We start from the raw sequence: 15,157 nt of genomic DNA, 5'->3' as shown, positions 1-15,157 counted from the left end.
CACCCGAAAGCCACCATTATATTCCTAACACCTTCGTTTCTTCTACCACCACACTGGGAAATACCTGTTGGCCTCGTATTAACAACTACAACAGAACTTTACCGAAGAACTTTTTTTCTACACTTCAATGGTCTGTGAAATGTGAAAAACTGAAAGCGCGGCATATTTTTGTTACTGTCCTTTCATTTCGAATACGAATGTCTTAAAATCCATCATATATCTCGATAATGTGCTTTCATCTTGACGAGTAGTCGGATGGATTCTACAAGTCGTCAGTGTGTTCTACGTAATAGTTATATTGTCCCAATGAGAATAACTGTTTTGCACCCATAAACGAGTAGAGTCCTTTCCGGGGAAAAAAAGGAGAAAAAAAGCGCGAATACCTGAATCCCTATGAAATCGTGCTGTTGATTATTAAGTGAAGGGAGTAATAGATAAGCGATTACATTGTACCGCAGTGGTATACGGCAAGTCGAAACGAACAGTTAACTACGGGACGCTTGCGATCAGACGTACCGGGAGATAACGTCAAACTGGCCTACGAGAGCCACCAGAGAAACATCGCTCGCGCAGTGCAAGGTATTCAGTATCCTCTCATTCTGTCATACCAACAGCCTAGTTGGCTATTTCACTAACATTAGTCACTTAAACTATCCGGTGAAGGTAATGAGTACTCTAGTGTAAACAAGTAACATCGGACGGCGATGGCGCTTTCGGGTAGAAAGACGTCGATAAAATTAGAGGTCCGTGGCTCTGAGCACTATGGGACTTAACTTCTGAGGTCATCAGTCCCCTAGAACGCAGAACTACTTAAACCTAACTAACCTAAGGACATCACACACATCCATGCCCGAGGCAGCATTCGAACCTGCGACCGTAGTGGTCGCGCGGTTCCAGACTGTAGCGCCTAGTACCGCTCGGCCACCCCGGCCGGCTTAGCGGGCCGTGCCGAGTGCACACGACCTAAGGTGCACGAAGCAGATCGTGTCGTGCGTGAAGCACGTCGGTCGACAGGTGATCCGAGCACGGGGCTCACAACCCGAACCACGCGCCACCGTCAAGCACTACTGAAGGACTGGGTCCCTTACTTCGATTGCACATAATTCATTAAGGTCAATCCAACACATTTATTTCAAATAACATATATGAAGTTACATTTGAATCTGTCTGACAGTAAACAGGAATTAAAAAAGAACTTCAATATCAGCTGATTAATGTGTGAAGCGCGAGTTTAGCCAATAACCAGATAAAGTAAACAATTCAGCGTAATTCAAAAGAAAGAGAAACACAAAAATTGAATCAATACACCCCACTGACAAATATCCAAAGAACCTTACAAGCCCGCATCTCGTGGTCGTGCGGTAGCGTTCTCGCTTCCCACGCCCGGGTTCCCGGGTTCGATTCCCGGCGGGGTCAGGGATTTTCTCTGCCTCGTGATGGCTGGGTGTTGTGTGCTGTCCTTAGGTTAGTTAGGTTTAAGTAGTTCTAAGTTCTAGGGGACTTATGACCACAGCAGTTGAGTCCCATAGTGCTCAGAGCCATTTTTTTGAACCTTACAATACTACTCAAAAGAATACACTGAAGCGGGGAGGAGTCATTCACCCGACAGAACACTTCGAAATGAGATCAATAACACAGCTGCGTGCCCCAGAAAACAGCAAGACATTAAATACACTTCATTTAACGAATAACAAATGCTCATTAACATTACGCCACTCCTGTTTGAACTGCAGTGTCCCAAAAAAACAGGCACTTTTATCTGTTTAAATTACAGCATTAAGGAGTTCCAAACGATGTCCAATACAAATCTTTCCTCTTTCTAGGCGGAGGTTGAGCCAGAAACACAGAATGCCACAAAAAACCAGTTTTGCTGTCAAATCTTACAGGACACCCGGAAGCAGTAACAGACAAGGGTTCGGCACCCACAAACAACACAGGCTAAGAGTCAGGCTGGGAGCACATCCTACACTACGCGCACTACAAACTGTAGACATTCCGGACGAACATCCGCTTGCGGTGTGCTATAAGGACGAAGCAACCGACAGGCCCACGCCGTGCTTCTCACACAGGCACCTAAGTTTGTACAAACATCTAGGCCAACGCTAATTGCGGACTCCCCTCTCACTGCGAGGCTTGGCACAGTTTATACGAAATGCCTTCCAGGCAACCAGTAACCGTCGCAGGAGTTTCACGATTACCGAACAGCCTTAGCCTTACGCCCGAGCCACAACTCCGCCAGTCCCACCGGCCGCCCCAAACCGCCTGCCTCTCGCCGTCCCTCGCGCCCCAGCCGAAAACGCAAAGATGCTCATGCCCGGGGACGCGCCAAAGATAACAAACCGATCGCTGATGATCGACCAGCGATCTGGCTCGACAGGAACTGCTCGAAATACAGCTTTCGATGTTCTGGACACAGTTTACGTGAAATTTGTCGACGAAGCAGCATACTCGCCGTTCCACAGACCGACATCGTTCCCGCCACTCGGACGGCAACGTGAGAGAAGTGACTGTCGACCGTGCAGGACTCGGGGTTCGGAACGTACGAATCTTCACGCTGCCCTTTGAAGTTCCTGCCACGCTCCTCGTGGACTCGCTGCGGCATTGCGGGGAAGTACTAAGTGGCCCGTGCTCGGGACGTATCCTGTTCTGAACGGACTGTATCAGGTGCGAATAGAACTGTGCAGACACAGCCAGTCGTAAGTGACCGTTGCAGGCTGTCGAGCGATCGTCATTTACGACTGTCAACAGCGGACTTGTTCGGCGTGCGGGCAGGAAGGGCACGTTCGCTCTGACTGCGTGCAGAGGCGCCTTGTACGGCTACCTCGACCACATAATTCGAGCTGGTACGACGCCTACGTCGCAACCGACGACACTGCCTGTTTGCTACCTACACTGAGACAGCGAGGGCGGCGACGGACGCGGACGTTGTTCCCCTCCAGTTAGCGACCCCTGCGGCCGCGGGCCCGGTTTCCGCGGCCTGCATCTGAGCCGCCGACGTGCTCGCCAGCAGCGACCACGACGGCACTCCAGCCGTGTGGGGAAGGAGCGCACCTGAAGAACGATTCGAGCTCGGACACGGAGACGCGACGGGAGCCTACTTTCTTGCGAACCATGGATGAAGGGTATCAGACGGATGCCATATTCCTTGACTTCCGGATAGCGTTTGACTCGGTGCCCCACTGCAGACTCCTAACTAAGGTACGAGCATATGGGATTGGTTCCCAAATATGTGAGTGGCTCGAAGACTTCTTAAGTAATAGAACCCAGTACGTTGTCTTCGATGGTGAGTGTTCATCGGAGGTGAGGGTATCATCTGGAGTGCCCCAGGGAATTGTGGTAGGTCCGCTGTTGTTTTCTATCTACATAAATGATCTTTTCGATAGGGTGGATAGCAGCAGTTTGCTGATGATGCTGTGGTGTATGGGAAGGTGTCGTCGTTGACTGACTGTAGGATGATGCAAGATGACTCGGACAGGATTTGTGATCGGTGTAAAGAATGGCAGCTAACACTCAATATAGATAAATGTAAATTAATGCAGATGAATAGGAAAAAGAATCCCGTAATGTTTTAATACTCCATTAGTAGTGTAGCGCTTGATGCAGTCACGTCGATTAAATATTTGTGCTTAACATTGCAGAGGGATATGAAGTGGGACAAGCATGTAACGGCAGTTGTGGGGAAGGCGGATAGTCGTGTTCGGTTCATTGGTAGAATTTTGGGAAGATGTGGTTCATCTGTAAAGGAGACCGCCTATAAAACACTAATACGACCTATTCTCGAGTACTGCTCGAGCGTTTGGGATCGCTATAAGGTCGGATTGAGGGAGGACATAGAAGCAATTCGGAGGCGCGCTGCTAGATTTGTTACTGGTAGGTTTGATCGTCACGCGAGTGTTACGGAAATGCTTCAGGAACTCGGGTGGGAGTCTCTAGAGGAAAGGAGGGGTTCTTTTCGTGAATCGCTACTGAGGAAATTTAGAGAACTAGCATTTGAGGCTGACTGCAGCACAATTTTACTGTCGGCAACTTACATTTCGCGGAAACACCACAAACATAAGATAAGAGAGATTAGTGCTCGTACGGAGGCATATAGGCAGTCATTTTTGCCTCGTTCTGTTTTGGAGTGGAACAGGGAGAGAATATGCTAGTTGTGGTACGTGGTACCCTTCCCCACGCACCGTATGGTGGATTGCGGAGTATGTATGTAGATGTAGATGTACTTTTCGTAGTGATCCACAGGATGCAGACACGGGTTCCCGCAAACACAAGTCACCCAAACGGCGAAAGGAGAGGAGGCTATGCGCAAGAAACGCTTCGCAAGACGGTGACACGTTTCACGCTCTTGGGGACAACCCCTCTGTGGACGCCATTCCCACGGTTGACGTTTCGCTGCTGGCAACGTCTGCCCGAGGAAACACACAGCTTGACGGTGCCCGACCCACTGACGAGCCTCATGGCGATTTTGCGGCTCCTAACGTACCACACGTCCAGCCTGGCGACTCGGCGTCCGACAAGGAGACGGGAACAATGACGTCAGACCCGAGCGACCACCTGACGCCCGCAGCCGGCGGATCGTCGGCACACCTCTTGTCTCTGGCGATCAGTAATATATGTGTGTTGCGGGTGACAGGGAAGGTCAGAGAAGGGCGATGAGGCGCTTACTGGCTCAAACGATTGCAGGATACGTCATCGTACTACCCAATTTCCCAGGTATATGGATAGGTACAGTCAATGTCAACGATATTAGTTCGACGATCAAAACCCGGCTGTTGAAGAACGTGATTCGGGTGGCGGACATTGATATGGTGCTTCTGCTCCTGGATGTCTATGGAACCTCCGTTACGTCAGTACAACTACTGACGTGTCAAGAGTCGAGAGCAAACAGTCTATTACTCTACTGAGGTATCTCCAATGTTTCAACGCGCTACAGAGCACCTAGTGGTGGGTGCGATGACTATGGAACTCGTTACACGCGGACGTACACACTTCGCCAGCCACTCGGCCAGCAGGTTCGGCAGGATTTACGTTTTCATAGGTCTTTGGGCAACGAGTGTCCGTGCCGAGCTGTGGCCCACGGCATTCACTGAGCGTCATGGCATCGTCTGCCCCTGACCCTGCCACTACAACAGATGAGCCGTACTAGAGGACAGTGGACTCTTAATGTCGACATTCTCCAGGAAGAGGCTTGCCCTCTAGCAGTCGCTGATAGGTGTAACAAATGTGAACGAGGACGTCGTACCTACGATTCCGCGGAAAGGTGGTGGATCCACTGCACCAAACCAGCTATTTGCTGCACGTTCGTGGTGGATGTACAGGCAGGGCGCTTTGGCAACGATAGAGCCCTGAGCTTTACTACAATGTCTTGCAGGAAGTAGCCTCGCAGTAACCTCCGCCACAGCGCCAAACGGCCAACCTCCGGAGACAGACACAGCTCCTGCAGATCACGGCTATCAGATTGGGAGGCACGCGGGTTCGATCGAGACTGCGAGATTCCATTCCAGAGGTTCGTGCTTCTCTTCATCACGTCGTCAGAGAATCGTAACAGGCGACTTATCACTGCAGTTGTTGCGGCGGACGGACAACATTAAGAGACAAACATCCCAATCTCCCGTGTCCTCACAGGTTATTACCGCACTCTCTGTCAGACGACACATTCTTGGAGGCCGTCACAATGGAAGAAATGGGCATGGCCCCGTCGCGGGGCGCGAGAAACTAATCCCCTGGACATGATGGTCTTCCGATTGAATATTATGGCATCATCTCTGACGTGATGGGGAACGTTCGGCAACAGATGTACTCCGAACCCCTGGATCCAAAATTTCGCGTCCCACCCCCGCCCCACTCCCCCCCGCGAATTTTGGTTCAAAATGGTTCAAATGGCTCTGAGCACTATGAGACTTAACTTCTGAGGTCATCAGTCCCCTAGAACTTAGAACTACTTAAACCTAACTAACCTAAGGACATGACACACATCCATGATCGAGGCAGGCTTCGAACCTGCGACCATAGCGGTCGAGAGGTTCCACACTGTAGCGCTTAGAAGCGCTCGGCCACCCCAGCCGGCGCGAATTTCGGGAGGGTGTGGTAAACCCAGTGACAAAACCCAACAGGGAGGTGTAGACCGCAAGACTCCCGCCTGTTGACATCAGTCAGTTCCGACTGCAAGCTGTTCGCATGCATACTTCGTGCTCGCCTCCTCGCTACTGTCATAGATACCACTCACGTCGACCAAGCATGTCTGGGAGGTGGCACTAATATATCTACATATGGCGTTAAACTCTTATGGACATGTCGTGGCGCTAATGTCAGCATGTGGCTTAGAAGGCGCCCTCGTGGCTGCTGACCCAGACCACGCGTTTAACCGAGTTCATCAGGCTTACTTAGAGAAGACGTGTCTGTCCCCAGTATCCACTGGTGCGGTTCTCTGTCTCAGCCGCGTGGCCCCTTGCAATGTCCTGGTCAACGGCTACCGCGCGCCGCAGTTCACTGTTGACAGCTCAGTGTGACAAGGATGCTTGATGTCGGCCTTTCTCCTCGCCGTCGCTCTCGAGCCTCCACTTCAGGGTCCACGTCAGTGTTTGCGGGGCATTCGCCTCCGCAATGCGCGTTTTACGTGTGGTGTCTGCGCCGACGATGTAGCTTTCTTGGCGAGGTCGGCAGAAGATCCATGTACGGCCGTCGAGTGGCTTTAGTGCTGCGGCGAGGTGGTCGGGAGCCGTGTCAACCTGCGGAAGTCGCGCTCAGTGGATGTGGGCAAAGAACTAAATATCAGTACGCTGCTGCCCAGTACCGAGATCCTGGCGATGGAATGTTTGGGAGTGACCTTCCGTGGGAACGTGCCCCGCACAGTGGCACCTATGTATCGCAGAGTACATAATACGATCGACGCGGATGTTCGTCTCCATACATTTCGAACACTTGACTCGATTATGCAGGTACCTTTTGTCAATATCTACGTCGCCCCGAAACTTAATCATTACACACATAAGTTCTCCCAACACCCGCTACGGTGGCTGCTAAGTTACAGGTGGCCTTTGGTCATTTCGGCAGCGATAGTAGGATATTCGAGACTATTCGAGACCCGTTACGAGACACTGACGTTGCCCACACACGGAGACGGCACTCGAATGATAAACGTGCAAAACAGGGCACGCGCTCTCATTTGCGGACGATGCATCGCCTACGCGCTTTGGACAAGCACACGTGCACCGGTACACCGATTCAGGAGGTGGCGCCCCAGTCCCTCCGGCCGCGTGTTCCTCTTGGACATATCGCGCCACCACTGTGTCACATCCGCACTTACATAGTCGACACGAGTTATCTGTTGGATGTTCTACGGACTACATGAGTTCCTAGGGCTTCCATCACTACTTTCAGCGGACACTGCCTGCTGACGTGACTGAACATCGACATCAGGCGATTGGCTGGAGGAGGGTATGGGGTAACATACACTCGCCTTTCCTTCCCACTGCGGTGAGTGCGCTGTGGTACGTGCAAACGACTGGAAAATTTCCCACCCGACAACGTTTACACACTACACATCTTGCCAGGGGCCGTGTCTGTCCCAGATGAGCAGCTGTCGACACGGTCATGCACCGTTTCGTGTGTGGTACGACTGCCGACTGCTGGCTCCTCACACGGCGCGTGTTGGCATCGTTGCTGCGACGGACGCCTCAGCCTGTAAGCCCACCGAAGTGATCCACCGCGAAGTCACTTGCCACCCTGCCACTCGTCATGGCGCCGCGTTGTCATACTCTTTTAGGCAGGGCTTTGCAGAGTTCTTAGATTTTTGCTACTATTTAAGGAGCAACTACACGGTTTTATGGCGCAAGGCGTCGTATGGTTCGCTCTTTGCGAATTACTTGGGGTCGTTGTTTACGAACCCTCCAGACTGTTATGCCGTGGTCGGTTGATGAATTCTGTGTCGATTCCCAACGTTTCGTCTCCGACTGCGGGAGACATCTTCAAGGGGGTCCGTAGCTCAATGGAAGGTCCAACACACTCACTGGCTCGTTGGGAATCGACACAGAATTCATCAACCGAACACGGCATAACAGCCGGGATAATTATAATGGATATCATATTTCCGGCCGTGAAAGTCTACATTTTAGAACCCTCCAGAGTATTGGATTGTAACGAGAGTGAGAAAAGATTGAAGATATAGCACAGGATGGGCTGATAAGAGATATCAACGATAATTCTAGGGTGTTGCACCCTCGCTGAACGAGAGACGAGTAGGACATCCCGCCGTCTGGCTGCTGTGGACAGCCCTAGAAGAAGCTTAAAGAAAAATAGAAAATAAAACAAATAAAAGATAACAAAAATATCGTACCCTTTGTTTTATCTGTTAAAAAAAAGAAACAATCAGAGTTGTTCGTGGGCGGAGTCTGAAGCGGAGGCAAACATCCGTCCTAGTTAGCTTAGGGTGAAAGTGGCCGTGGCACTAGAGATCGTTTTTGTTTGTAGATTAGATAGGTTTTTTGGAGTAGCAGGAGTGTTATGTGCCAACGCCTGAAGTGGAAGGGGTCTAGGGCAACAAAAAAGTAAAAAAAGAACAAAAAGTACAAAATAAAAATAAGCAGAAGGCCTAAGTTTGAATTGGGATCTGGCTCAGATTTTCAGCTTGTGCCAGTGGTATAAATCAATGTCCACTGGTAGCCAATGTCTTTAATTCCTCTGTGTCTTCGAAAACTAATCATATTATACTCATAAGACAGTAGTTTCTTGCAAACAGGACAGACAAACAAAACGATTTAATTGTTAATTTTATGCTGTTATGATTTACAGTATTTTGATACAAAGTTTGAAGTTTGCTCACAGGGACAATTTTCGCCAAAATCGCTTATGGAATGCTTCCGCTGAGGTTTAGGGGCTTATAGTCCAATCTGAGGCTGTTTCTTGACCAGAAGTGTCTCGTATAAAACTACAAATTTGCTCGTCTCGACTTCACCTACATCACTGTCGAAGGCTGTAAACATCCTCTCTCTGTCTCTCTCTCTCTCGCTCATGTACATGTACAGACAAACAAATGATTAAAATTTCAGAAAAATTGGACGATTTATTCAAGAGACTGGGCAAGTCAATAACGCGTTTGTTCACCTCTGCCCTTATGGAAGTAGTTATTCGGCTGGGCATTGACTGACAGAGTTGGTGGAAGTCCTCCTGAGTGGTGTCCTGCCAAATTCTATCCAACTGGCGCGTCAGATCGTCAAAATCCCGAGCTAACTGGAGGGTCCTGCCGATAGCGTTCCAAACGTTCTCAATTGGAAAGAGATCCGATGGCCGAGGTAGGATTTGGTGAGCACGAAGGCAAGCAGTAGATACGCTCGGCGTGGGCCGGCGGACATTTTCTCGATCAAATGTAAGGCCAGGAGGACTTGGCACGAAGAACAGCAAAACGAGCGTAAAATGTCGTCGACGTACCGCTGCGCTCTAAGTGTGTCCTCCTACGGCATCCCAGACCATCACTCCTGACTGTCAGGCCGAATGCAGGCGACAGTCATGTTGGCATCCCACCGCACCACTGTCCGGGACGTCGGGGCTCAGTCTGAAAGGGAACTCATCACTCAAGACAATTCTGCTCCAGCCAATGAGAGGCCAGGCCGAACCTGTCCATCACCACTGCAGAGGGGCTTGTGGTGTACATAGGCCAACGGCTGTCACCGCAAAAGACACTGTGAGCTCAGCCCTCTTTATGTGAACCTCCTACAAATTGTACTTGTGGTGACTGGAGCACCGATCCGTGATAAAGATGATCCCGGGGCTCTGAGTGCCTCTCCGACGATTGCTCGTCCCTCACTTTCTGCCGCCTCTGCAGATGAACCGCTTCCTTGTTGCGCTGTGTTCGGCCACGGTTCACCCAGTCCTGCCGCCATCGTCGAATGGTGGCATCGCTCCTGTTCAAACGTCGAGCGATTCGTTGATTACTTCAACCAGATTATGTGAGTCCAACTGCACGTTCTCTCTCAAATACCGACGTCTTCGTATATTGTTCACGACCTTTTCTACGCGTCGTAGTTACTGTCCAGCTGAGTCACGGAATCGGCAAGTTCCTTGTTTACCGGACTTGCCAGGCACGTGGTGAAACTTACTGGAACGTCACACATGCATCCATCGGCCGTCAAAGTTTACATTTTTCAATTTCCGTCGATACCTACATGAATATCAAATTGTGACCAATATGTATAACTCCTTCGTTGTTTTTTTTTTTTTTTGTGTTAGAATACATATCAGGCGGACACGTTCATGAGTTTACTCTGATGAGGATATGGCCAGAGTCATGGTGTACAGTTTGGCGTGAATTGTTTAATATTCCTAAGACCATTGATGTGTATGGTGAAAATGCTTTGAAAAGTTTTCGTTCAAGGTGTTCTTTTCGAAGAATGCGCTAGGTTACTGGATTCCACCGAAACAGCAACAGAAGTGGTGAACTGTTCTGGTCTGGCGTTGCAACCTTTTTTCCGAATTTCATTTGTATTTCTGTTGTACCATGTTCAGCTTTGCTCTTTTACCAAGGCATAGTACGTTTTACATGACTTAACTTGTTTAATATGCTAATGTAGTTGTAATTGCGATAGTTTGCTAGTCAGAGTCTATTACTGAACAAAATAAAGGAAGGACAAGGCACGTGAGGAAACTTGTCGCTGGTGACCTCGGTGTTGAGCGCCCGTAAGCTCCTTTCAGGAAACTTGTGGAATATCATAGTTACTGTGAGTATATTACATTTTTTCAGTTTTGTTTTTGCAAGCCCGCACAATTTCTCTTTCATCAGCTGCAACTGGATTGTGGCACTGAAAAAACCTGTAGTCACTTCTGTCAGCTGGCCGGTGTGGCCGTGCGGTTCTAGGCGCTTCAGTATGGAACCGCGTGACCGCTACGGTCGCACGTTTGAATCCTCCCTCGGGCATGGATGTGTGTGATGTCCTTAGGTTAGTTAGGTTTAATTAGTTCTAAGTTCTAGGCGACTGATGACCTCAGAAGTTAAGTCGCATAGTGCTCATAGCCATTTGAACCACTTGAACTTCTGTCTATATTTAAAAAAGTGTTCTAAGCGTATTATAATTTTCCATACACTCGTTTCGATATCTTGAACTATACATGAAATGTAATAAATTTTTAAAAATAAATCACTTTTACTGTAATGGAGTGCGCCTACGTGAAAATCCAAAGCCAAAGACAGTCTGTACATTTACGTTTATATATATATTCCGAAAGCCACCGTGTGGCGAAGTGTACCACCACATCCGACGGCTAGTCGTTTCCTTTCGCGGTCCACTCGCGAATACGGCGAGGGAAGCAGGGCTGCCTACAGCCCTCCCCCCCCCCCCCCCCCCCCTCCCCCGTACCACCCTTAATCTCCCTTGTATTATCTCCGCAGTCCGTAGAGAAAATGTGCATTGGGGGCAGTAGAATCGTTCTGCAGTTGGCCTCAAATGCCCGTTCTCTATATTTCGTCATGGTGCTCCTCGAAAACAGCGTCCTCTTCCCTCCAGCGTTTGTCATTTAACTTCGCCAGGCATCTCCATAAAACTTGCGCGCTAACTCTGCGCTCCGATCTTCGTCAGTGGGACACCGTGTCTAGCGCTTTTTGGAATCTAGGGACAAGAAATCTGTCTGGTGCCCTCCAGTGAGAGTTTGTACGAGGTGTCGTGTGCGAAAGCGGCAAGCAGAGCTTCGCACGAGCGATGCTTTATAAATCCGTGCTGTTTGTGGACAGAAGCTTTTCTGTCTCAAGAAAATTTGTTATATTCAGAGTCAATTACGCAGGTCTGTAACTACGCAGATCCATTGTTTTACCCTTTCGTATGTGCAGGAGTCACCTGCACTTATTTCCAGACTTTACAGATGCTTTGGGCTTTTCGCTGGGCGGGAGTTTCACGATTTATGCGTTTCAAGTAAGGGGCCAGTGACGTAGAGTACTCTCTGTAAAACGTAACTGTTGGACCTTGCCAACTATACGTTTGCAACTCTCCTAGTCGTTCCTCTAGGCCACGGATGCCTATTTTTATCTCCTCCATGCGGGAGGTGTACGACAGTCAAACGACGGTGTGTTTGTACGATCCTCCTGCGTCAGTGGTTTCTTAAACGTGAAATTTAAAACGTCAGCTTTCCTCTTGCAAGTAGACAGAGAGTGACTTTACCTGTGTCCATAATTTTCTTGGCTTCTCGCCGAGATCTTTCGCTAAGGTCTGACGGTGGAAGTTGTATGTACCTCTCGACATCGGCGCGTTATTTTCTGACCCAACAGTGCAACAATCTCTGGTTCTTCAGCATTTTCCAGATCTGACTATTAAGCAACGGAGGGTCCTTACCTTTGCTATCCACGTACTTGGCACGAACGTCTCCAGAGTGCGATTTTCAATTTATATTTTTCGCGTATTTCCTCTACGTCAGTCATATTGCAGCTAAATGATGTGCATCCGTTGTCTAAGTGGGATGCTAACGACTGCATCTTTTTCTACCATAGAATACTCTCCTAGCCAACTAGACTGATTTATTAACTCGCTGTGGCCGAGTGGTTCTAGACCCTTCAGTCCGCAACCGCGCTGCTGCTACGATCGCAGGTTCTAATCCTGCCTCGGGCAGGGATGTGTGTGATGCCCTTATGTTAGTTAGGTTTAAGTTGTTCTAAGTCTACGGGACTGATCACCTCCGATGTTAAGTCCCATAGTGCTTAGAGCCATTTGAGGCATTTATTAACTTTAGTAACCACCATCATTATTATAACGTCATTATCAGTAATCCCTGTCTCTATACCGACAGTATCAATAAGATCACGCCCATTTGTGGCTACAAGGTTTAAAGTATTTCAGTTGCATATGGGTTGTCTAACTAGTGGTTTTAGGAAAACATGCTCAAAGTACTTGTCAAGACTGCCTATCTGTACCAGTTGCAGTTAATCCATAGACGTCCCAGTCCGTTCTTAGCAGATTTAAGTCAACACCAACTACCACTGCACATTTTTGGTATTTCCGCGCTACTGAGTACAGACTTGTCTTGAATGATCCTACAACGACCTCAACTGAAACAATATTTTTGTCGACACCAACGAACACTACCCCGCCTGTAGCATCTAACCTGTCTTTGCGTTATACGTTCCATGTCAACATACACATGTTTCATACTCAGCAATGTATGAACCTATGTGCAACGGGAACTGCCCGCTGGCCCTCCGCCCCCACACCGACGCCCATCCGGCCCCTGGCGACGTTTCCGCTGCTCGCTTTGGCCGCTGCCGCTGCTGCTGTTGACAAGAAACCCCCCCCCCCCCCCCCCCCGCCCCCAGCTATCTTTTCCTTTGCACGAAACATCATCTCCTACTGCCACGAACTACAGTTTCATTTGAAAAAGCGAAGTTGATACTGTGGCAATTAACATACGTACGACAAAAGACTACATTTCCTTTCCTGCTTACTTTCTGCAAACTGATCAGATGCAAATAGAATTACGGAATCTTAAATGACGTCGGAAGTATTTAAGGTAAATAGCGTTGTTGAGTTATTCAGTATGTATTGGGCAGAACGGAGTAACATCAAGCTTATCAAATAACACAGCCCGAGCTATGTTGAAGATAATTTTTTGTACACTTTGTTGAGCATAAAATAGTTTTGTAACTATATTTGAATAAATATGAATTTTATATGAATTTACAGGTTTTTTGACAGCGTGCAAATGTCATGAAGATATTTTGATGGAATAGATCTTTTCTTGGGCCGACACCTTTGTCTTTGCATAATGTTTCGCAGAAGCGTTATTTTGCTCATCTGTACCTTTGTGGCAGTAATCGCAACTACTAACCACAGTGCTCCAGATTCCATTACAGGTAAAAAATTTACGTTTTGTCTGGGCATAGTAATGAATACCAATATCATGGCAAGTAATGAAAAAAATGTTCAATTTTCTCATCTATTTGCTTCCCTTTTTTTTAGGATCTGATTCTGAAGTTACAATCTATCGTCTAAGAACCGGAAAACCAGGTTAGTATTTGTTTTAGGCATTTCTACTAACGTTTCACGGTTCAGGAAATTAATTTGGTGCTGACTTCGTCTCTTAATAAGTGCTTTGAGTCACAGTGTAATGACTTTTACTGTATCATTGCATATGATATTATAGACTAATGAATTTTAGTGTATCATCGCTTTTGATATTATAGAGTATACTAGTCCGAATGTTAATCACTTATATGTTGCATACATGTTACATAGATCCTTATTAGCAATAGTAGTACCTGACTGTTGGACGTGTCAGTACCATTTACACACAGATATCTGAAAAATGTTTACTAACATTTACGTATATCATTCGACATCCGCTGCTTCCTATGTGTCCGAATAAAATCTGTCGAGAAACATTGGGTATTTTCGTAAGCTGTGCGCCGCAAAAACCGTATTTTGTAGCATAACATCAGTTGCAATGACTTTGCATTCTTAATTTTTATCTGAGATATCCTCGCTCAAAGAATCATTCTCCTCGAGTTTTATTGTATAACAACGTGGATGAACGCATACTTTCGTAAATTTACAGAAGTTGCAAGTACTGTACGTAACAAATTTCGTAGTAAAAAGGCGTTTGTCTTTCTGGCTGTAGTATAGGTGAATTTTATGTTCAACTGGAGTACATATTATCTGCATTTATCGTAAATTAACACTATTTTCGAGTTTGTTAGAGGCTGTAACCTCCAAAAATGTTTCGGGAAATTACTAGCTCTGAAACGAAATTTTTCTGTTGTTTAAATAAGAGTGTCAGTTTGCGAAATAATTTCTTCAGTCTTCAGTAGAAGGAGTGTCACCTTTTGCGTAACACATCCAGAAATTAAAGGACAAGCAGTAACATTATTTTGAAGTTACACTGAAGCGCCAAAGAAACTAGTATAGGCATGCATATTCAAATACAGAGATATGTAAACACGGAGAATGGCAGGTTATCAAGATTTAAGTGAGTTTGAAAGTGGTGTTATAGTCAGCACACGAGCGATAGGACACAGTATCTCCGAGGTAGCGATGAAGTGGGGATTTTCGCTTTCGACCTTTTCACGAGTGTACCACCAATGTCAGTAATCCAGTAAAACATCAAGTCTTCGACACTGCTGTGGCCTTAAAAAGATCTTGCAAGAAAGGCGACTGAAGAGATTCGTTCAACGTGACAGAAGTGCGGCCCC

At 47.7% G+C, this 15,157-nt stretch overlaps 1 protein-coding gene across 1 annotated transcript in view; it reads left to right on the top strand.

Moving 5' to 3' along the window:
* Nucleotides 1-15,157, top strand: part of LOC126416336 (uncharacterized) — a 586,934-nt gene that overhangs the window by 33,063 nt on the left and 538,714 nt on the right. The window contains exons 2-3 of the mRNA XM_050084004.1: nucleotides 13,653-13,822; nucleotides 13,929-13,976. Of these exons, the coding sequence (XP_049939961.1) occupies nucleotides 13,735-13,822; nucleotides 13,929-13,976 (136 nt within the window). The 5' untranslated portion in view covers nucleotides 13,653-13,734. The remainder of the gene's footprint in view (nucleotides 1-13,652; nucleotides 13,823-13,928; nucleotides 13,977-15,157) is intronic.

The sequence above is a fragment of the Schistocerca serialis genome, chromosome 8, assembly GCF_023864345.2.
Source record: "Schistocerca serialis cubense isolate TAMUIC-IGC-003099 chromosome 8, iqSchSeri2.2, whole genome shotgun sequence".
Taxonomy (NCBI): Eukaryota; Metazoa; Arthropoda; class Insecta; order Orthoptera; family Acrididae; genus Schistocerca; species Schistocerca serialis.
Note: the sequence above shows the minus strand (reverse complement) of the source record. Positions and strands in the feature narration are given on the sequence as shown.